We start from the raw sequence: 24720 nt of genomic DNA, 5'->3' as shown, positions 1-24720 counted from the left end.
GGTAACAGGGACGCAGTGCGCAGAGCTCTGAATGTTGCTGCTGGGCAGGCTGCTGCAGCAGGTATGCGCCCTCACGCGGTGGAGTGTTGACGGACCTAGCCCGTTTTTAAACGAGCTAAGGTCACTAGTAAAAAAATTAAACTGCAAAGTCATCACATGGAAAAGTTTGAGAACCATTGCCATAAGCCCATTTCAGACTTCCGCCAAAGGGGAATATCTTGGTTACTGCAACTTTCATTATTATTTTTACTTAACATAAGACAGCGGGGAAAAAAAATAAAAGATCTTTACCGATTCCAGTCAAAGGATAACACTAGCAGAACACCACTGGTAAAACTGACTTTATTTACAACTCAACTTAAATACAATAAACTTCTTTATTTTTCCAGTATTGCCCCTTTCACCCACCATGTGTTCTTGGTGACATTTTCAGCAAGGAGCATAGAAGACATCAGAGCAGGGACTGAAGTTGTTCTAAGCCACAGATGAAGCAGTACAATGCCTCCAAGAACATCATCTGTAGTTAAGACATTTATTTTTGCAGACATGTTCTGGGGAAATGGCAGGTGTTGATCTCAGAACATGGATTTAACCACCAAAATGGCTACTATCCTGTACCTTAGTGATGTCACTATTGGATTCACAGTGTTTGAAGACCACAGTAAGCTTGTATATCTACCACTGCTATAACTTAGTGATAGTGATAGTACTAGTTTTAGAGGAAAAGTATACTGTGTTATTATAATTGACAGGACAGTTCATAAAATTGGTTCAAACCACAAAATGGATGTTTTGCTGTGTACACAAATCTGTAAGACTGTAATTGGCAGTGTAACCTTACAGAAAGCAGCCTGGGCACCATAAGCAAAAGGAAAGGGAAAATATATGAAACACAGAGGTCGCAACATCAGACTTCTTCACAGAACAAATGTACGATGATCGTAAGGAGAAAGACAAAACGTACAAAATATGGCTGAATCTGTCGCTGTAGCAGAGTGAAATGAAATGAGATATGGCTGCAAATGTTGAGATGAAGGAGGCTGGATTTCTGTCAAGTCTCAGGATACACATTATAGAGTTTTCTTTTTCTGCTGCCGACCTGTTAGGATACAAGTACAAATAATATGAAAAATAAAGACTTATTGCATGACAGGTTTAACTGAAAACATTAAATTTCAGCTATCAGAGTCGGAAAATACGGAAGAAGTTGCCCCAATTAATAATTCTTTACTGATTTTTCACACTGGAGGGAATTTTGGGAAACTTCTGCATGTCTGTTCTTAACGTTTTCCACCTTAACCACTTAAGGACCAGGAGTTTTTCTAATGAGCGGTGCTGCGTGGGCTCTACAGCCCGCAGCACCGATCAGGATTGTGGCCGGGCGATCGGACTTCCCCCCCTTTTTTCCCCACTACGGGGATGTCCTGCTGGGGGGGTCTGATTGCCGCCGGCTATTACGGAGTAGCGGGGGGGGGGGGACTCCTCAAAGCCCCCCTCCGCAGCCATTTCCGCCCTCCCTCCGCTTACCTCCCTCTCCAGCAGTAATGCGCAGGACGGAAGTCCGTCCTGCGCCTGATAGGATAGGCTTCTGCCTGTCAGATGCCGGCGATCCCCGGCCAATCAGAGGCCGGGGATCGCCGATCTACGTCACGGCGCTGCTGCGCAGCAGCGCCGTGTGATGTAAACCGGGGATTTCTTCCCCGCATGTTTACATTATGCGTGCGATCGGCGGCTCGTACACTTGCTACAGAGACAGTCTCCGTGAACTAGCATGGAAAGGCCGCTCGACCGTTTCCATGCTATACCACTAACGACCCGCTGACGCCTATCGGTGTTAGGCGTTAGTTAAGTGGTTAATGAGCAGTCTGCACATCTACAAAATGGCTGCTGTAAGGGCCCTTTTCCACTAGAGGCGATTGCCAAATCGCAAGCGATTTTAAAATCTCTGGGGTTTGCTAAATCACAGGAATCGCGGTAGGTTTTTTTTTTTTACAAAAGCGTGATCGCGTCGTGGAGCAATTTTTGCCGCGTTTGCGATTCAATGAAAAAGATAGGAATGCATGAAAATTGCCATGTCGATCGCTATGCATGCTCTTCCAGTCTCTTCCTGCTGAGCCCTGGAGAAGAAGCATCATGGCGTGGTTCACATCAGACAAGCTGATAACTAAAATCCAGCACCATCCATGCCTATATGAGAAAGGATCTGAAGAATACAAGGACAGCCAGAATGGACAGAAAGCCTGGATCCAAATAGCTTCAGAATTATATAACGGATGCTGGGATGATTTATCAAACAAGGCCAAGAATAACAAAAGTGAGTACACACATGCCCCACGGCCTGCCCCAGCCACACGGCCTGCCCCAGCCACACAGGAATCTGTTAAAAAAACGTATATAATGTTTTTGCGTAATTGTATTTTACTAATTGCTTTGATTGAATCTGCTGTTAAATCGTTATCTCAACTGATGCTTAAACGACTGATTTGTCTGTTCGGTCAATGTTGAAAATGTTGCTCAAATGTTTGCAGATATGGAGTTAGTCTTTAGTGGCGATCGATTCTGCGACAATCGAGGTAGCAATAATATTACCCGTCCAGGTGCCGCAAGTCCCCATTCTGTCCCTTCTTCCGGCGTCCTCCGTTGTCTCCACTTAACTTCGTATTCCATCTTGCAAAAATATGAAGTACAAACAGTGGAGTATACTGTATTGTTTAAACTTCAACTTGTTACATGATGGTTGTCACGGACGATTGCGGGGACGCAGGCGCGTCCTGGAACCGCCCGTGAAGAAAAGAACGATCGCACTCGATTCCTGCATCGATTGCGCCTCAGATCAATAAAACCAAGATCTGATGTGCAGTATCCCTCTGCTTAGGAACAGCTGGGAAATCTGTCTTAGCTGAAATGACAGCCTGGGGGGAAGGTGTTAATTAGCTTGGACATATTCCCTGTGGAAGGCACAATTTCCCTTTTGGCTCTGGGAACCAGGTGACACTTAGCTGATCTCATGGAGATGTTGATTAACCAAAGGATGCCTAGGTGCAGCCAAGCAGGCTACGAATCCACGGGAGGTCTGGACACTCTGCTCTCTGCTAAAGATCAAAGGAAAGTCAGCTGTTAGCAGCTAGAACACAACCTCAGTCTCATGGCATAATCCATAACTTCCCAGATCTGTAATATTTCTGGGGTTCCTGAGATGGCCGCTTCACCAAACATGGGGGAAGTGTAGCATGAGCCCCGGTGCTGGTTCTGAGGAAGTTTCAGAACCTTCGGAGGTAAGGACTGCCAGCTAGGCAGTTTCAAAGTGCCCTGATGATACCACAGGGGTCCCACCCCTCATGTCTGGTATCAGGGCGCTGGGTAAATCGAGACAGACCTGAAAATGTTAATAAATCTGCCCTGACCTGTACGGTTCTGTGAGATAGAGCCCATATATGGGTAGATATGATTTCTAGCCCCAGTACAAGGGGAGGGCTCATCTCATCTTTGAAGGGGGTGTATGGCTCCCCGCCCTCACTCCCTCCTACTGAAACAGGGGCATAAGAATGGCTGAGGACCCAAACTCAGTGTCCTCCACACTGAAACATCTTGCACTCATCAGATGCCAGCTTGAGGATATGCTGGCATCCACCTGGTCTGAACTCTGGACTTTGAAACCAAGAACTTTATGATTCTTCCCACAATAAGGACATCTTTCCAGGAACTAAGTATTTTTCTCCCTTCTTTTATTTTTCATACTGGCTATTACTGTCTTAATAATTGTGATTTTTAATAATTGTCTGTATATATTAATTATTTATATTGCGTGAATAAACGACTTTCCCCAAGTCATTCACTGTTTCGCTACCCTGCTTATCAGCACACACAGAAATGATCCCGGGTCTCTGAAGATACGCTACTGTTTGTTTGTTGTTGGCTAGACGGAATAACGTGTGTTTAGCCGTTTTATTCGCAGGATTAGTCAGTCAGTTAGTGGGCTCCACGGTCCCATGATAACCGCGGTGGTGGCAGTTTACTCTGAACCAGTAGGTGAAGTTGTAATCACCCGTGTCTCACAGGCTCCCTTCTGAGTTGTCTGCGGCCAATTCCTGCGCATTGACTGCGACCAGAGTTCGCACGATCTGTGCGCTGGCACCGTTTAGAAGGCTAAGTGCGGTCAGCCACTAGGGTTCCTGTGACAGTGTTAGGCAGCGGTTGGGACCTGTGTTGTGCTGAAAGTATCTACGATAGCGCTAGCGAGAAACGAACTAATTCGTTGGTGTAGCTGGAAGGCAATATATTTTTTATATATACAGAGAGACTGTGTAGCCAGTACCCCTCCCCAAAAGTTTTATTTTATTTGGCATGGAAATGTCCGGGAACTACAAGAAAATGGGCCTGGCGGACCTGCAAAATCTTTGCCAAGAGAGAGGCATTGAGGTCGGCCGCAAGAAACAACAGGACCTGGTAACGGAATTGTTTCAATGGGATACCCAGCAACTGCGGGAGCCGGGAGTGTCCGCTGAAGTGGATACCAGCCCATCTGACAATCGAGGGGAACCAGAGACTGAGACTCCTGACCGTACAGAGGTTGTGCATCCTGAGGGCCCTGCATCAACAGTTACGCCGGAGAATGTCAGTGTGGACCCCAATCCCAGAGTTTCTGAAAGTACTCGCCTGGAACCGGCCAGTACTGGACTGTCCGTTTGTACTGATCCGCTAATGCAGCAGGCGTTACAAAAGCTGATGGACACTGACCTGGACAAGTACCTGCAGTACATGCGTGAAGAGCGCCAAATGCGGGAGGAACGGGAGCGGCAAGCTGCTGCTGCTGCTGCTGAACGCCACGCGGAGAGGGATGCCGCTGAGCGGGAACGCCAACGACAGCATGAGCTAAACATGGCAAAAGTGCAACAGGCCAGCCGGAGTTCACCGCCCAGTCTCCCTGCTGAAGGAGCTGCACCACCCGTAAGTGCAAAGTTTAAATTTGCTAATATTGAAAAAGACACAGACATTGACTTGTTTTTGCGGTCTTTTGAAAAAGCATGCCGTCAGTATCGTCTGTCCCAAGACCAGTGGGCCAGACATCTGACACCTTTGCTGCGCTACAAAGCGCTTGATGCCTTCGCAGAATTGCCTGCGGAGAAGGATAATGATTATGCTGCTATAAAAGACGCTATCATTACTAAGTACCAGCTGACGCCAGAAGCCTATCGGAAAAAGTTCAGAGCCTGGCAGAAAAAGTCTTCTGATTCGTACCGAGATGTGGCCAGCAGCTTGCTCACCACACTCCGCCAGTGGACACTAGGCCTCACCAAAGGGTCTTATGATGTCCTGGAGGACTTGATAGTCCTCGAACAATTTCTGAACATTTGCCCTGCTGATGTACGACAGTTTGTGTTAGAACGCAGGCCGGCTTCAGCCACTGTCGCTGCAGACCTTGCTGAGACTTTTGCAACTACCCGGGTGGCTGATACCCGCAGAACTGTCCCATCCAGCTGGAGAGGAGGTCAGCCCCATACCTCGGCAGACCCTCCTGCCCCTGTGAGCCGTCCGCCACAGAGGCCACCCAGCGCAGCTGCTGCACCCAGGCCTGCAGCGCCTGGAGAGGTCACCTGTCACTACTGCCGCCAGCCCGGACACATGAAATTCGACTGTCCGGAGCGGAGACAGACACCACCAGCACCTGGATCATCTGCATCACCTGCACCTCACCCACAGCAGAGGCAACCCGCCAGCGAACCACAGCCTGGATCATCAGATTTTGTCCTGTTTGCACGCGGACAGGAAATCCGCGACCGAACCGACCAGCAGCAACTTGTTAGAGTGAACGGCAAAGTTGTCACCGGATTTCGAGACACCGGAGCTGACATCACGTTAGTTCACTCACATCTTGTGCCAAAGGAGAGCATCAGCTCCAGCCGATCCCTTGCCCTTACTGGAGTAGAGGGCACCCTTTTCCACATAGCCCACGCAAGAGTGAAGCTGGATTGGGGAGTGGGAGGGGTCCACGAAAGAGTTGTTGGGGTTATGAAGGATCTCCCAGTCCCTGTGTTGCTGGGGACTGATTTGGGCAAGCTTGTGTCCTACTATGAACCTGCCACGACCGCCTTGTCGCTCACGGAAGGAGACGGACTCTCCACCCACCACCAGGTACTTTATACACTTGGGGGAGCACCAGGGGGAGGTGGGTTGAATGTGCCCAGTTCAAGGGTACCAGGTTCAATAGTGCCTGCTTCAAAGGCACCTGAGTTTGATGTACAGGCTGTCTGTTGTGATGATGCTGTAACTGTACCTGAGTTTCTTGTACAACCTGTCTGTAATGAAAAAATGTCTATACCTGTCAATGTCATTACTGCATGCAATGATGATTTGAGTAATGCCCGTCTGTGCCATTCTGACAGTGTACCTGTGCTAGCAGTACCGCACAGCTGCACTGCTCAGAACCCGAGCTCAGAACAGGTGGAGGGGGTTCCGGCCTCCTCCCCCTCCTCTGACCGCAGGGATGAGACCTTTCAGCCGCTGGCCTCGTGTGACATGAGCCAGTTGGCTGAAACTGACAGCGCCATATTCTCAGCCGCACTACAAAGTGACCCAAGCCTGGAGGTGCTCAGGCAGCAAGCCGCTGAGCCCCTCGCAGACGGGGCCGCTTTCAAGGTGTACTGGGAAGGTGGGAGACTGTACAGTGAGTCTGTACAGCCCCCTACAGGTAGATCCCACGCGGATACCAAGTGGCTTGTGGTCCCGAGTGCGTTCAGGGGACATGTGCTGAAATCCGCACATGGTAATCCTCTGACAGGGCACTCGGGTGTCCGCAAGACACTCGCCGGTATTCGGAAACAGTTTTATTGGCCCCGGATGAACAGGGATGTAGCACACTACTGCAGGGCATGTGCCGTCTGTCAGGAGCTGGGAAGGTCCAGGGATTCCCGCGGGGTTCCCTTAGGTCCACAGCCACTCAGCAGGGGAACCCTGCGTGGGCTGGCTGTTGACCTAACCAACCCACTGCCCGTTGTCAGCAGTCCCGGCAGACACCACGTCCGACTGCAGTGGCGCAAACGCCCTGTCCAGAACGGTCCATGTTGGGTCAACCCTGAGGGTAGCAGACCGCGACCGGTCCAGGGGAACCGAGCCACAGGCTCCAATAGGTTTTCCCGCCGTACCGGCAACTCGAGGCCCGTCAGCCAGGTTAGTGGCGCCGCCACACATCTTGCGGATGAGTGGCTAAGCCACGGACAAGGGGGAGGGCTGTCACGGACGATTGCGGGGACGCAGGCGCGTCCTGGAACCGCCCGTGAAGAAAAGAACGATCGCACTCGATTCCTGCATCGATTGCGCCTCAGATCAATAAAACCAAGATCTGATGTGCAGTATCCCTCTGCTTAGGAACAGCTGGGAAATCTGTCTTAGCTGAAATGACAGCCTGGGGGGAAGGTGTTAATTAGCTTGGACATATTCCCTGTGGAAGGCACAATTTCCCTTTTGGCTCTGGGAACCAGGTGACACTTAGCTGATCTCATGGAGATGTTAATTAACCAAAGGATGCCTAGGTGCAGCCAAGCAGGCTACGAATCCACGGGAGGTCTGGACACTCTGCTCTCTGCTAAAGATCAAAGGAAAGTCAGCTGTTAGCAGCTAGAACACAACCTCAGTCTCATGGCATAATCCATAACTTCCCAGATCTGTAATATTTCTGGGGTTCCTGAGATGGCAGCTTCACCAAACATACGGGAAGTGTAGCATGAGCCCCGGTGCTGGTTCTGAGGAAGTTTCAGAACCTTCGGAGGTAAGGACTGCCAGCTAGGCAGTTTCAAAGTGCCCTGATGATACCACAGGGGTCCCACCCCTCATGTCTGGTATCAGGGCGCTGGGTAAATCGAGACAGACCTGAAAATGTTAATAAATCTGCCCTGACCTGTACGGTTCTGTGAGATAGAGCCCATATATGGGTAGATATGATTTCTAGCCCCAGTACAAGGGGAGGGCTCATCTCATCTTTGAAGGGGGTGTATGGCTCCCCGCCCTCACTCCCTCCTACTGAAGCAGGGGCATAAGAATGGCTGAGGACCCAAACTCAGTGTCCTCCACACTGAAACATCTTGCACTCATCAGATGCCAGCTTGAGGATATGCTGGCATCCACCTGGTCTGAACTCTGGACTTTGAAACCAAGAACTTTATGATTCTTCCCACAATAAGGACATCTTTCCAGGAACTAAGTATTTTTCTCCCTTCTTTTATTTTTCATACTGGCTATTACTGTCTTAATAATTGTGATTTTTAATAATTGTCTGTATATATTAATTATTTATATTGCGTGAATAAACGACTTTCCCCAAGTCATTCACTGTTTCGCTACCCTGCTTATCAGCACACACAGAAATGATCCCGGGTCTCTGAAGATACGCTACTGTTTATTTGTTGTTGGCTAGACAGAATAACGTGTGTTTAACCGTTTTATTCGCAGGATTAGTCAGTCAGTTAGTGGGCTCCACGGTCCCATGATAACCGCGGTGGTGGCAGTTTACTCTGAACCAGTAGGTGAAGTTGTAATCACCCGTGTCTCACAGGCTCCCTTCTGAGTTGTCTGCGGCCAATTCTTAACGGTTACTGCGCATTGACTGCGACCAGAGTTCGCACGATCTGTGCGCTGGCACCGTTTAGAAGGCTAAGTGCGGTCAGCCACTAGGGTTCCTGTGACAATGGTACAGGGAGTGAAGAGGTGGAGGAGGACGCCGGAAGAGGGGACAGCATGACCCAGGGTGCTTGCACTATCCGGACTGGTAATATCATTGTTTGCAGATAGGCGCACTAGATGTGTAAAGTTTAAATGCCTGCATAATGTTTGTACTAAATATGTGTGGAAAAAATTTCTTAAACAATTATGTTTTTTAATCTAAAGTACAGAAGACAGTTTGGAAGTAGAGGAAACCCCCCGGAGTTCCATTAAAGAGACTCTTAACCTCCCTGGCGGTTAATTTTTTTTTTTCAAATCGGCAAAAATCTTTTTTTTTTAATTTTTTTGTTTTTGTTTCATGTAAAGCTACCAGAGTGGTAGCTACATGAAACACCACTAGAGGGCGCATGTGTCCCTATAGTGCGATCGTCACCAGCACTAATAGCAAACAGGGGAGCGCGTATATAACGCGTTCCCCTGTTTTGCTTCTCCTGTCGCCATGGCGACGATCGGAATGACGTCATGGACGTCAGCCGTGTCCTGACGTCAGGCGCACCCGATCCAGCCCATAGCGCTGCCCGGAACTCATTGGTCCGGGCAGCACAGGGCTCTGGTGGGGCCCTCTTTCGCTGCTGCGTGCGGGCGATCGCCGCAGAGCGGCGGCGATCAAGCTGTGCGCGCGGCTAGCAAAGTGCTGGCTGCGCGCACAGCACTTTGAATGGGCCAAATCGCCTCACCAGGGCCGGAGAAATCCTCCTGCGCGCCATAGCCCGAGCTCAGCTTGGGCTTGCGGCCAGGGAGGTTAATCTCTAAAAAAAAAGATGTTTTTTTATTTAATAAATATGTTTAATACTTTATCCCTAACTAAACCGCCGCATCCCCGCCGCAGTACGCTATCTAAATCCCCCCAAACTACTCCCTACCTCTCCCCCGCAAAATCCACAACTTTCTTGGTCTTGGATTTTGCTGCCCCAAGCGCTTCCGTGTGAGGCAGGGCTGCAGCCCATAGCCCTCAGCGGCGGATCTCCGCCTCTCCCCTGCCCCTCTCAGCGAAGGAAGACAGAGGGGCGGTGAGAGGTGGAGATCCGTCGCTGACAGACGCTTGTGAGGCAGGGCTGCAGCTTATAGCCCTGCCTCACACGGAAGCGCTGCCGGATTGCCCCCCGGGGGGTTTGGGGGGATTTAGATAGCGTACTGCGGTGGAGATGCATTGCTTTAGTTAGGGATAAAGTATTAAACATATTTATTAAATAAAAAAACATTTTTTTAGAGACTTCAGAGTCTCTTTAAAGGATGCCCGAACTGACGTGACATGATGAGATAGACATGTGTATGTACAGTGCCTAGCACACAAATAACTATGCTGTGTTCCTTTTTTTCTTTCTCTGCCTGAAAGAGTTAAATATCAGGTATGTAAGTGGCTTACTCAGTCTTGACTCAGACAGGAAGTGACTACAGTGTGACCCTCACTGATAAGAAATTCCCCTTTTTACCTCTTTCTTGCTCTTAGAAGCCATTTTCTGCTAGAAAAGTGTTTTATAGTTGGAATTTCTTATCAGTAAGGGTCACACTGTAGTCACTTCCTGTGAAACCAGCCTTACTTTTATTCCTTACAAAAGCACTTCTTGGAAAGGATCTATAGAAATATGTTAGCCAGGCTGCCTACTTATTTGGGCAGTTGAACTGAGAAATTGCAGTTTAATATGTGCTTTTGTAAATAAATGACTGAGAATCCCCCATGAGGATATGGACTAGTTACATTTTTTAATCCCTATTAAAGGATACCCGAAATGACATGTGACATGATGAGATAGACATGTGTATGTACAGTACCTAGCACACAAATAATTATGTTGTGTTCCTTTTTTTCTTTCTCTGCCTGAAAGAGTTAAATATCAGGTATGTAAGTGGCTGACTCAGTCCTGACTCAGACAGGAAGTGACTACAGTGTGACCCTCACTGATAAGAAATTTCCCTTTTTATCTCTTTCTTGCTCTCAGAAGCCATTTTCTGCTAGGAAAGGGTTATAGTTGGAATTTCTATCAGTGAGGGTCACACTGTAGTCACTTCCTGTCTTAATCAGGACTGAGTCAGCCACCTACATACCTGATATTTAACTCTTTCAGGCAGAGAAAGAAAAAAAGGAACACAGCATAGTTATTTGTGCGCTAGGCACTGTACATACACATGTCTATCTCCTCATGTCACATGTCAGTTCGGGTATCCTTTAACAGAAGATACACAATTAGAAACTTCTGGATCTGACATTACAGAAATCATTGACATACAATCATCTGGATCATCTGTGAGCATTGAAGGAAGTTCGCAACAAGAATCAGTACCACCAAAACCTACAACTTCAAACATTCCAGCCCCCCCCCCCCCCCCCCCCCCCAAAAAAAAAAAAACTAAGACAGGTAAAACAGGACTATGAAAAAAAGATGTTAAGTTCTGTCGAAAATTTTGTGGCACCCTACAAAGAAAAAAGAGGGGGGGAAAAAGGGAAGAAGAGCGCTCAAAAGAGCAGAGGGGTAAACAGAGTGCCAATGTGCAATTTTTGCTCAGCTTGGAGCCATATATGGAAAAGGTACCTGCAGGTCTACATTTAAGTTGCAGAAAAGCTATTATTGAGGTTATTGAGAAAATCATTCCCATTCATACTTCTAGTGACAGGTTTGGTGCATATCCTCAACATGTCATGCCAAGATCACAACACCAAATGCATCCTTCACCACTCCAAATGCAAACATCGCAACAACACATGCATAATCTCAATTTTTTTATCCACCATTCCTCAAGTACATGAGAGAAACCTTCCGTTCCATTCTCAATTTGATGCAAATTTAAATTCTGGAACAAGTAATTTGATGCCCTCTAGATCAATGGTTTGTACTCTATCACACACTACCAGTACTCAACCTGCTCCAAGCCAATCCAGTGCAGAGTACAAACATATAATCGGTCCACATTTTGCAACCTATCATTAGGAACACAAACCAAAATGATTAAGTACAACAACACACAGGAAATCGATCTTTTGTCGATATGTTGACTGATAATACTGAATAATTTGTACAACTTGGATATGTACACCATTTTTGTATTGCAACTACAGTACTTTTTTTCTTACATTTTAGAGATAGTTCTTGAACATGTTGTTCTAATACTTTTGATGATAACTAGAGATAATTTTGTGATGATTCTATGACAGACTGTTTGCATTGTGAACATGACGGTTTGTTTTATTTTTGCTGCCATGGTGAACAGGAACAACATCCAGGTGTCAGCATGTGGAAACTTTACTGTACTACATGTGAAAACCGTGCAGAATAGAGCATGTTTATGCTGTTCATGCCCACTGTTTTCCCATGCAGTACAGGATCTTCTCAAAAAATTAGCATATTGTGATAAAGTTCATTATTTTCTGTAATGTACTGATAAACATTAGACTTTCATATATTTTAGATTCATTACACACAACTGAAGTAGTTCAAGCCTTTTTATTGTTTTAATATTGATGATTTTGGCATACAGCTCATAAAAACCCAAAATTCCTATCTCAAAAAATTAGCATATTTCATCCGACCAATAAAAGAAATGTATTTTTGAAACAAAAAATGTCAACCTTCAAATAATTATGCTCAGTTATACACTCAATACTTGGTCGGGAATCCTTTTGCAGAAATGGCTGCTTCAATGCGGCGTGGCATGGAGGCAATCAGCCTGTGGCACTGCTCAGGTGTTATGGAGGCCCAGGATGCTTCGATAGTGGCCTTAAGCTCATCCAGAGTGTTGGGTCTTGCATCACTCAACTCTCTCTTCACAATACCCCACAGATTCTCTATGGGGTTCAGGTCAGGAGAGTTGGCAGGCCAATTGAGCACAGTAATACCATGGTCAGTAAAACATTTACCATTGGTTTTGGCTTTGTGAGAAGGGGCCAGGTCGTGCTGAAAAATGAAATCTTCATCTCCATAAAGCTTTTCAGCAGATGGAAGCATGAACCCACTTTTGAACCAGAAACAGCGGCAGAAGCGCCTGACCTGGGCTACAGAGAAGCAGCACTGGACTGTTGCTCAGTGGTCCAAAGTACAGTACTTTTTTCAGATAAAAGCAACTTTTACATGTCATTCGGAAATCAAGGTGCCAGAGTCTGGAGGAAGACTGGGGAGAGGGAAATGCCAAAATGCCTGAAGTCCAGTGTCAAGTACCCACAGTCAGTGATGGTCTGGGGTGCCATGTCAGCTGCTGGTGTTGGTCCACTGTGTTTTATCAAGGGCAGGGTCAATGCAGCTAGCTATCAGGAGGCTATTTTGGAGCACTTCATGCTTCCATCTGCTGAAAAGCTTTATGGAGATGAAGATTTCATTTTTTTTCAGCATGACCTGGCACCTGCTCACAGTGCCAAAACCACTGGTAAATGGTTTACTGACCATGGTATTACTCCTGACCTGAACCCCATAGAGAATCTGTGGGATATTGTGAAGAGAAAGTTGAGAGACGCAAGACCCAACACTCTGGATGAGCTTAAGGCCGCTATCGAAGCATCCTGGTCCTCCATAACACCTGAGCAGTGCCACAGGCTGATTGCCTCCATGCCACACCGCGTTGTTGTTTTTGTTTCAAAAACACTTTTCTTTTATTGGTCGGATGAAATATGCTAATTTTTTGAGATAGGAATTTTGGGTTTTCATGAGCTGTATGCCAAAATCATCAATATTAAAACAATAAAAAGGCTTGAACTACTTCAGTTGAGTGTAATGAATCTAAAATATATTAAAAGTCTAATGTTTATCAGTACATTACAGAAAATAATGAACTTTATCACAATATGCTAATTTTTTGAGAAGATCCTGTACACTTCTGTTTCTCATGTTGGCACTGGGATAGTGATCCACTTCACCATGGCAGCCAAAACCCACAGACGTGTTCACAATGCACATCCAATATGTTTACCATATCCAAAATGTTGGGTTTTTGAAGTTTTGGTTTTTTTTTTTAGTTAAATTTTCTTGCACTTTAAAGCATTGGCACTGTGACTACAACAAAATAAAACTATAAAAATAGCACTTTTTTACACTGCAAAAGCGTAATTAGAGTAGAAAGTATAAGAGAAAGAGTTTTAAAAAACATTTGAACGTTGTTTACAAGTGACTTGTTGGCACTTTAATTTTGTGTTTATTATAGTTGAAATTTGTGTAAGTGCAATATGTGATGGTATAGCTTTAGCAAGCTGAACTGCTGACACTAGTGTGTGTTCAGTGTGCGCTATGCTGTGGTAGTGCATCTACTAGCAGTCACTCCTCTGAACTAACGGCCACTCCAGTGAACCCATCCTGAGTCCTGTCTGGTCAAGTGGTTTTGTAGGACATGATCCATGTACTTTCATTGATTGACCCAATAGGCTGCCAGTCGAGTGACAAGCAGTCTATTGGCCAAGGGCCAATTGAAACACATGGATCATGTCCTACAAAGCCATTTGACCAGACGGGGCACAGGGTGAGTTCACTGGAGTGGTTGTTATTTCCGAGGAGCAACCGCTAGTAACCAGTGCACACTAGATGCACTACCACAGCAAAGCGTGCGCTGAACGCACACTAGTGTCATAAAGCTGTGCTGATTTCGCAGCATAGCTTGATAAATCTACACCATGATATTTCAAGATAAATAGTGTGTTGTAGCATACTTTAACCACTTGCCCACCACCGGTGCGTATATCTACGCTCCTTTTAACACCCTTTCCCCACCAGGAGCGTAGATATACGCACCTCCCGCCGCTGTCCGCGCTCTCGCTCGTATGCGTGCTCCCGCACGCCGCCGGCTGCTCGCCTGGAGATCAATGAACGGGAAAAAACGTTCCCATTCGTTGATCTCAGCCCCCCAGCAATGATCAACTGCTTCTATGAGAAGCAGCGCGATCATTGTGAAAAAAAAGTTTCCCAGCCTCATTGAACGTCCTGTAAGCGTACTTCCGACGCTTACAGGACGCATTCACAAAAAGTTACTGTGGCCAAAACTACATTTAAAACATTTTTCATATACAAGTACATACTTTTACACTATAAATTAACTCATTACCTCCCAAACTCCCCAATTTATTTATTTTTTTGTATTAAAAAGAAAAAAAAATTACAATAAAAAAAAAAAATAGTTATCTTAGGGACTGAACTCTTTAAATATTTATGTCAAGAGGATACAACACTGTTACTTTATAAACTATGGGCTTGTAATTAGGGATGGACGCAAATCTGAAAAAAATGCACCTTTATTTCCAAATAAAATATTGTCGCCAAACATTGTGATAGGGACATATGGTAATCTAAAAGGTGTAATAATCGGGACAAATGGGCAAATTTCATGGGTTTTAATTACAGTAGCATGCATTATTTAAAAACTATAATGGCCGAAAACTAAAAAATAATTTTTTCGCATATTTTTCCTATTTTCCCCTTAAAACACATTTAGAATAAAATAATTCTTGGCATAATGTTCCACCTAAAGAAAGCTTAATTGGTGGCGAAAAAAAAAATATAGTTCATTTCATTGCGATAAGTAATAATAAAGTTATAGACGAATGGAAGGAGCGCTGAAAGGTGAAAATTGCTCTGGTGCTCAAGGGGTAAAACCCCTCAGTGGTCAAGTGGTTAAAGTATATTTGTAAATTAGTACCATCTATGAAAATATAAAGATGTACCTTGCAATATATTATGTTCATTTTTTTAGGTGCTTTATTTGTACAGTTTGCAATAAAACATTTTTCCTTACGGAACAAGTTTACGTTTCCAATAAAAAAAGTTGTTCAAAAAAATCTCGGGGGGGGGGGCACATTTCTACATTGAGGGGGCAGCAATGTGGCGGATGGTAATTGGCCTCTAGTTTATTGGCAGGTTCAACCAAGATACAAATTTAATCAGTTTCAAGCCCTGATGGGCAGATTAGAACAAGAGACAAATCTCTCACTAATCAAATCTGATTTGAGCATGATCTGTCAGCTGCCCGTACACCTCAGGCCGATTTCTGATCAATTTCATGCGACAATCAATTTGAAATTGGCCTTGTGATGTTGCATCTGCCGCTGTCCCAGTGCACTATACATTACCTGTCAATATCTGCCACTGGCTCGGACTGGATCCAGGCTGCATCCACATGTTCCCTGGCAGACATGTATAGTGCACTGGGCACAGGGAGAAGCACATTGGACTTTGGGAGGGCATCGTCGGGGGTTATGTTGCGTTTATTGATCGTCCTGATATTGAAAAAAGGGAAGGCTTAAAATGTGACATATCCAGTGGATTTGGTTCACTAAATATCTTTTTAACTACTTGAGGACTGCAGTGGGACCCCCCTAAAGACCAGGTCATTTTTCATAAAATTGGCCACTGCAGCTTTAAAGTGAATGGGAACCGCATTTTAAAAAAAATGAAGCAAATACTTACCTAAGGAGAGGGAATGCTCTGGGTTGTATAGAGCCTTCCATCTCCTCTCTTGGTGCTCTTTATCCTGTGCTGGCCCCCCCTCCCCCCGTTTCATTCCCCCGTCAAAAGTGTAGTATTTGGAAGTCTTCGGGAGCCGTGTCCTCCCGAAGACGTGCGGCTCCATACTGCACAGGCGTGAGCGTGCAAGAGAGCATGCTTGTGCAGGCGCAGTACAGGGCCGCCCTTCTTCAGGAGCACTGGGGCTCCCTGAAGACTTCTGAAGCCTCCTTCGGCCAGAAAAAGCAGTATTTGACTAAACTACCGGGTGAGCCAGCACCGGAACAACGGGACCAGGAGAGGAGCGGGAAGGCTCTATAGGACCCAGAGCCTTCCCTCTCCTTGGGTAAGTATCTGTCTCATTTTTTTAAATGTGGTTCCCATTCACTTTAAGGCCAAGCTGCAGGGCCACACGACATAGCACACAAGTGATTTCTGCCCACCAGAAGTTTGCTTGTTTGTGTGTTTTTAATAAAAAAAAGTTTATTTTTAACTACTGTACCCCCCAACACACGCCAATAATCTAAAAGCTATTTTGGCCCCCAGCTGTGTGAACCCTCCAGCTAGACCAAGAAACATCTGGCAACAAGATGGTTTCTACCCATGCAGAACTTGTAGAATCTGCCAGGTGGGCCTAACAAAGAGATCCACCACTGTAACTTCCACCACCAATGGATGCCAAATTAAGATCAAAGGGTTAACTACAGGTTCAACAAAATATGTGGTGTATTGCTTAACCTGTATGTGTGGTAAACAGTATGTCGGACGGACCAGTAGAGAGTTAAAAGCACGGCTTGGAGAGCACTATCATAAGATAGAAAAAAGACATATGAATCATAGCGTTCCCAGACACTTTCCCAACAACCAGTCATGCAAACTTCATAAAATGCAGATGACTGGTATAGAAAAACTAAAACCATCCTGGAGAGGGTGTAACAAAATCAGAGAACTTTCAAAATTGGAGACAAAACATATCTATGAAATGGATACACTTGAACCCTTAGGGCTAAATATAGAAATTGACCTGAACTTCTTTCTGAATAACTCTTAAAGGTAATGGGAACCCTTATTTAAATAAAAAAAAGTCAGATACTCACCTAAGGATAGGGAAGGCTCGGTCTTAATGAGCCTTCCCTCTCCTGGTGCTGCTCTGGCTCCTCCGTTCACATCCCCCGCCGAGGGGACTTTGAGAGCCGAGTTCTCCCTAAGACAGGCGGCTCCACACTCCATATGCGCGAGTGCATCAGAGGGTGCGTGCGCAGTGTAGAGCAGCCTGTCTTCGGGAGCACTCGGGCTCCCGCAGCATTTCCGAAGCCTCCCTTCGGCCGGGAGACAGCGGTATTTGACCGAAATGGTCGAATACCGCTACGGGGGAGCCAGGACAACAGCGGGGAGAGGAGAGGGAATGCTCTATAGGACCCAGAGCCTCCCTCTCCGTATCTGACTTTTTTTTTTTCAATACGGGCTCCCATTCACTTTAACAGACAGTCCAATTGTTTTCTAGTAGGGTGCTAACATATAATGGGGTCTGGTTATAGATGTGGAGGGGAATGCTGTATGTCACTGCTTTTTGTATGGCAACAGGGGCGTTGCTAGCCCCAAAGATCAGTGGCACGTGACCCGGATCTATTCTGAGATGCCCCGGATGTCCCCCAGGCAGCAGTACTCACCTCGGCCGCTTGCTCTCCAGATTCTGCAGACATGTTCACTTCCAGGCTTCTCCCCCTAGTGTCTGAGAATGAATCAGACACTAGAGCTCCTAGCATCTGATTCTCGGATGCTAGGGGGAGAATCTCCAGCTACAGAGGATATCTCCAGACTTGGAGAGTGGATGAAGGGTAGTAGTAGTAGTAGTAGTACTCTGCTTGGGGGGGGGGGGAGAACTGTGAGGACACACACAACAATGCATGCTCCCTCTGGCACCACAGCTTTGAGCATGTCACCACAACGCCCAGCATGCCTCATAGAGGTACCACAGTGCCCAGCATGGCTCAGCGCAGCACCCAGCAGGTCCAATATGTGACATTGCCTATTTATGTGATATGCTGCATTTTATTTTTTTCTGGGCAGGCCTACTCAGACCGCTGTTAAAGAGAACCTGAACTGAGAAAAAATATTTAAAATAAACACACGAGGTAACTTCCAATGTACATTACATAGTTGCCTTGCCATCAGTTCCTCTCAGAAGCTCACCATTTTCTTTTTCTTTTGACAATGTATGATCCTTTCCAGTTCTGACAACATTTTGTCAGAACTTAAATATATCAGTTGCTGTCAGTTATAGCTGAGAGGACAACTGATGTGCCATGTATCCCTATGGCTCTAGTGGGCGATGTTACAGTTTAACAGTGTGCTGACCAGAAAGCTGTTATGGGGTAATGGCCATTTTCAAAATGGAGGACAGAGAATTCCCTTGATCACAGTGGACAAACAGGACGCAAGAGAGGAGAATGAGATTGAGGACTACACGGGAGGTAAGTATGACCCGTGTATGTTTATTTTGACTTCTAACTTTCAGTTCAGGTTTTCTTTAAGTTCATGTAAATTTGGCCCCATCTGTGACCACACCCATATTCTGGTGCATGGCCACACCTATTTTTCATCTGGAGTGCCCAAAAGTGCCCCGGATCTCTTAGGTTCCTAGCAACGCCCTTGTATGGCAAGCTTGTTCTGGGGCAGGGAGGCAGCTTTACCAATTTACAACCTGGTCTGGTATGGGCATGCTTGTTCCGGGGCAGACAGATAACTTTACCAACTTACAGTCTGATTTGGCACAGGAACCGTTCCTGGTATCCAGGGGCTGATCAGCAGCAGGGATTCTTGCTAATCCTAATAGTATTAATATTTGTGTTGATAATCTGGCTGATGTTCCCCGTACAGAGAGGATGGGGGTCTATCCTCATGTATTTTCCTGTGGTTTATCATCTCATGTACATTAGCTGAGCATATAGGGGGATGATCGCTCTAAGATGATTCTAAAGATGTTGCTACGGAAATTAAGTCACTGAATAAAGTTGTGATTATAGATTGACGTAAAAAATAAAAGAATTTCGCAGTTTAAAAGGTAGTTAGAAGGAGCATATATGATCGCACCATCCTCTTAACTATTACGATCAAATTTCAATGTTTGTATGACATATATTGTAAGAGAGGAGCTAGCTCCCGGCTGGCGGCTCTAGCGCGGCATGGAGAATATAAATTTGGGCGCACACGTCACTCTGTGTAGCCCCTGATGAGTTGCTAGGCAATGAAACGCGTAGGGCGGAGCCACAGAGTGACATCAGACGCAGGCTTGTGCATCGGCTTAGCGTACCTGGCGGTTTTTTTTACTTTTTTAACCTTTCTATAGCAGTGAGACATATGGGGAGAGGGTACGGTGGTCACACGGGATACAGCTCCTCCTCAACCGTGCTGTAATTTATCACTTGCTGTCATTCTTTTAAATTAATCCACTTTTTTACGGAAATAAACAGTATTACACTATTGGAAGCTGGTCTTCGTGTTTTTTTTCCATTCCCTGCATGCACCACCCGCGGAATTCACTGGACGCTAAAGAGGCGACCCCATACCTCAACTTCACTTGCCCATCGTGGAAGGAGGCGATTTGCTCGGGAGGCGACGGGGGGCCATACACCCCGAATGCGCAGAGTGGTCTGTTTAGACACCAACATCTGGTGAATGATTCTATGAAGGGGGGCCTGCAGTGGGTGTTTTGATCCAATACCAAGAAGTGCAATACTTTGAACCTATTAACTGACACTACTGGCCATGACCCGGAGTTGAGTTGCAGCACTTGGACTTTTGCATTAGTGCGCTGGGTCGCACATTTGAAGTCATCAATTGAGACTTTTTGTGATATAAGAGCGAGCGCAGTTTCATTTTTTATTTTGATTGTTTAAAAGGAAACCGCCATATCCCTCTCAGTTAAGGTTTCCTGCCGGCTTTTTTATAGCAGAATGTGGATGTCTAATTGCTGCATAGTAGCAAAGCACTTTCAACCATACCCAACAAAGATAAAAGAAGGTGAGTATTGGTTAGATCTGAGCATATTTTATAGAGGGTAGTGCTGGTGCAATATATTTATATTAGTTAACTTAGCATTTAATTTAGATGTTAAAGTCGCTGCGTAATATGTTGGCGCTTTATAAATACAATAAATAAATAATAATAAATAAATAAAGTCGGCAGAAATTAGTGCGAAAATCCGCATTGGAACCGCTTTGCGGTATGACACCGACTTACACCGACGGTTAATAGTAAAGCCCCCATAGGTGCTAGAAACACCAACTTTTCAGGGAATGTTAAGCAGACAAGTGGAAACAAGAAAAAAAAGGTTTCAAAAATACCTTGTCGTTTTTGAGAAAATCAATGTTGAAGTCGGCGGAAATTACTGCGAAAATCCGCATCGGAATGCGGAAATCGGTAGTGGTAATTGGCAATGGCGGAATGCAGATTTTTGACGGAAACGGAAATTGGCATTTCCAACCATCCCTAGCTGTCGCACTGTATGGACGGCACTAGAAAAATGCTGTACACTGTTAGGGGCACAGAAAATTTGGCACAATGTCTGCCACATGTGACCTCACCTACTTTTGGACACATCTTCTCTCCCCAGACCCAGTAGTTGTTTTTCCTCAGACATCCAAATGGTCCCAACTTTCCCCTGCACATAAGTAAGATTTTAAACACAGTACTTACGGAGTTCTAGATTTCTGGTGATTGCTAATGATGCTCGGGCCCTTGGTCCCTGCTGTGTAAAATGGTACCCAAAACGTATGATGGAAGGACAGTTTTCAATCATAGTGGCCATCTCCATCTCTACTGTGTCTCCAAGGTTCTGGTGCTGTGTAACGGTACAATACAGTGAGTTGTGTCATAAAGCAACAGTAAGGATTAATTGGTGGTGGGCTTCTGCTAAGCAAACTCAGACACCCATTTTACATAATTCCCCACCAATATTATTCAGGTTGTCAAAAGCATTATTTAATGAAATGGCTGAAATTGAAATTGCCAGAAGGAGTTTGTGTTGCACACAATGCTTACTGACAATCCAACGCAAACCATTAACCCTTTATCCTGAATCCAACACTTGTCAGCAATGTAACCCCAATCCCTTATTCCATACAAAACCCTTGAGCTAATGCCATCTTTTTATACTGCACTTTTCGTCAATCTAACCCAAAACAAATATCCTACACCCTCACCCAACATTTCCATAAATCTAACCACTATTTTTTCCCTGCACCCAACCTATACCCACAATCTACATTACCTGGTTATCCACCTTTAGCTCAGTCAGGGTGGAGTTCTGTTTCATGGCTTGGATGACAGCCAGCATCCCTGCACTGGAAATAAAGTTTGATTCAATATTCAGACTATCCAGGGTCTTATTTTCCTTCAGCATTTCTGCCACAGCCTACAAAGAGACACAAAAATAAACAAGAATAATTGCACTATTATATCAATTTGCAAATCAATCGTCCATAATCATCATCAATAATACAATTCAAATCCATTATTGCTTTTCACCCCAGAAGAAATAACCTACTTGCTAACTATGATTTATCAGTACTAGCCTGTACATGTATAGCAGCACCATGGTGGGTCTGTCTGTTGATCTGAGAGATCCACTCCACTGTTGCCTATGGCCTTCTGTGATTATTCACATTTGATATTATTATACAAATCACATCTGTTTAGTACTGTCTGTAATATACTAATAATTATTGAGAAAAAAACAAGGATGCCTAAAAATCAGAATTTCCACTCTCTATTAACATAAATATTTAAAATCTAGCAATACACTTTATTTTATTATTTAATTGCACCTTTTTTCAGGCTGAAAGGATCACATAAATAAAGTCTGCTGTGCTGTATTGAGGGGACACACTGATGTAGCATGTTGAGTTAAATATATAAAAACATTAGAACTGAGTGAATAGTAGGACGTTAAACTTCCTTTATAGTCTCTCCCCTTACATTGCTTTCCTTACACTGCTTCCTTTAAAGAGACTCCGTAACAAAAATTGCATCCCGTTTTTTATCATCCTACAAGTTCCAAAAGCTATTCTAATGTGTTCTGGCTTACTGCAGCACCTTGTACTATCACAGTCTCTGTAATAAATCAACTTATCTCTCTCTTGTCAGACTTGTCAGCCTGTGTCTGGAAGGCTGCCAAGTTCTTCAGTGTTGTGGTTCTGCTATGAACTCCCCCTTCCAGGCCTCTCTATGCACACTGCCTGTGTGTTATTTAGATTAGAGCAGCTTCTCTCTTCTCTCTTATCTTTTACAAGCTGGATAAATCGTCCTCTGAGCTGGCTGGGCTTTCACATAGTGAGGAATTACAGACAAGGGCAAAGCTGTTTGCAGGAAGAAAAGAGCAGCCTGAAACTTCAGTGCATGAGAGATGCAGGGGGAAAGAAACACACAAATGATCTCTTGAGATTCAAAAGGAAGGCTGTATACAGCCTGCTTGTATATGGATGTATTTTCTATGTGTGGACATACTGTACATCAACCTACTTCCTGTTTTGGTGGCCATTTTGTTTGTTTATAAACAAACTCTTTAAAACTGTTTTTAACCACTTTTAATGCGGCGGGGAGCGGCGAAATTGTGACAGAGGGTAATAGGAGATGTCCCCTAACGCACTGGTATGTTTACTTTTGTGTGATTTTAACAATACAGATTCTCTTTAATAGTGCTCTCAGAGTCTCTTTTATAAAGTCTTAAGGCAGCTTCCCCTATGTTATAGGGCCCCTTGAAATAATGTCCACAGATGCAAGAACTGCTCCTCTATACGTATGCTCCAGCCCACTGTATGTTTTCATGTACTGGTACATCTCTTGACCCAGTCAATGTGTATGAGTCCTTAGCATCTATCTCAACCCATACTCTATGTGATGTGCACTATGACGGTGACATTTTCAGCCTCACTCTGCACATCGGTTTTCCAGACACTGCCAAACTCCTTGTCCATGCCCTCATCATCTCCTGCCTGAACTACTGCAACACCCTCCTGTCAGGTCTTCCTCAAAACCACATCGCCCCCCCCCCCCCCCCACAAAACATCATGAATGCAGCAGCTAGACTAATCTACTCCTCCTACCACTCTGTCTCCACGACTCCCCTTTGCAAATCCCTTCACTGGCTTCCAATTCACTTCAGAATCAGCTTCAAGATCCTTTGTTTGGCATACAAATCTATACACAAGTCCTGCCCGACCTACATCTCTGACCTGGTCAACAGATGCACACCTGGGCGCCCATTTCGCTCCTCCAGCAACCTCCTCCTAACCACCCCACACATCTTGCACTCCCATGCACCACTACAGAACTTCACTAGAGCTGCCCCCATCCTGTGGAACTCTCTCCCACTGCCCATCAGACTTGCCCCCTCCTTCAACACCTTCAAAAACGCACACAAAACTCACTTCTTCAAGGAGGCCTACCTCACCTCGACGCTGCCCTAATTCTCTCTGCCAAGAACCTGATGCACCCTCCTCCTTTTTTATCACCACCCCTCCCTCTAGAATGTAAGCCTTTGGCAGGGCTCTCTCCCCTTGTGTATCATACTTGATTGAACACCCTACCCAGAATATGTGAACCTGTATAATTAGCACTACCACTCCAGTGTATGATCTGGCATTGTATTACTACCTGTATTGTATCTATTGTCTATTACCTGTATTGTGCTGTCGGTCACCCTTGTTATTGTCTGTAATCCTATGTATTGTACAGCGCTGCGTAATATGTTGGCGCTATATAAATCCAATAAATAATAATAAAATAAGGTAAAATGGTTAACCGATCTATAAACCCAAGGGACCCTGTGCCCCACTTAAAAGTACCACTAATATTATGCTCCCCCAGTATAGTGCCATGGTTAATAGGGAGTCTTTGAGAAATATTGGAGTTTTTTCTCCCAATAAACGCTGCTTGAATTTGTGACCCACTTTAGGAAATGATAGCTCAACTCATGTCACCAAGGGTAAAAACCTCCATTTTAGTGTTCCAGCTTTATAATTCAACCCCACCAAGTCCTCCTCTTCTCTTGCCCCTTATTAAAAAAATATCAAGAAAATGTCAGGTCATCTTTTTTTAGGGCACAGTATTCGTTAGTTTCAAGATGAAACAAAATAAAAGTAATGGGTTTGAAGTGATGGTTTTTAATTCAATTACTTTCCATTTCTACATCAAGGGATCAGAATGTATTTAATGAAGGGCCATTACAGAAAGGCAATTTAACACAGGATGGATAGACGATGAACGAGATAGCTTTATAACGACCTCCATTTGAAACTATCTTATTCTGGGCTCTTTGCAATTGACTGCATTGCATTTTCAGTATTATAATTCAATGCAGCCATCTAGTGGTGAATTGATATCGCAGCACGTTGGTAAACAAATTGAAGTTCTGAACAAAAAGCACAGTGCACACTGCACAGCCTGCTTCTGCCGGGAATTAACTTGTACAGCGCACAGTCTGGGTCTGCTGGGAATAAATTTGTACAGTGCAGTAGTCGATGGTGATGTAGTGAAAATGTATTCTGATACTGCATTAATGTTTTGGCTTTAGTTCCCCTTAGGAATCAGG

At 45.0% G+C, this 24720-nt stretch overlaps 1 protein-coding gene across 3 annotated transcripts in view; it reads right to left on the bottom strand.

Annotated features, from left to right (window-relative positions):
* Positions 1-328: 328 nt before the first annotated feature.
* The window catches only part of TMOD4 (tropomodulin 4), a 172677-nt gene continuing 148285 nt past the window's right edge, over positions 329-24720 (bottom strand). For all 3 annotated transcript variants that reach the window (XM_068253578.1, XM_068253579.1, XM_068253577.1), the window contains exons 8-10: positions 21400-21543; positions 20826-20970; positions 329-1099 (exon numbers count right to left, since the gene is read on the bottom strand). In XM_068253578.1, the coding sequence (XP_068109679.1) occupies positions 1071-1099; positions 20826-20970; positions 21400-21543 (318 nt within the window). In that variant the 3' untranslated portion in view covers positions 329-1070. The remainder of the gene's footprint in view (positions 1100-20825; positions 20971-21399; positions 21544-24720) is intronic.

The sequence above is a fragment of the Hyperolius riggenbachi genome, chromosome 9 (genome assembly GCF_040937935.1).
Source record: "Hyperolius riggenbachi isolate aHypRig1 chromosome 9, aHypRig1.pri, whole genome shotgun sequence".
Classification (NCBI taxonomy): domain Eukaryota; kingdom Metazoa; phylum Chordata; class Amphibia; order Anura; family Hyperoliidae; genus Hyperolius; species Hyperolius riggenbachi.
The sequence above is the reverse complement of the archived record's forward strand: the minus strand, read 5'-3'. Positions and strand labels throughout refer to the sequence as shown.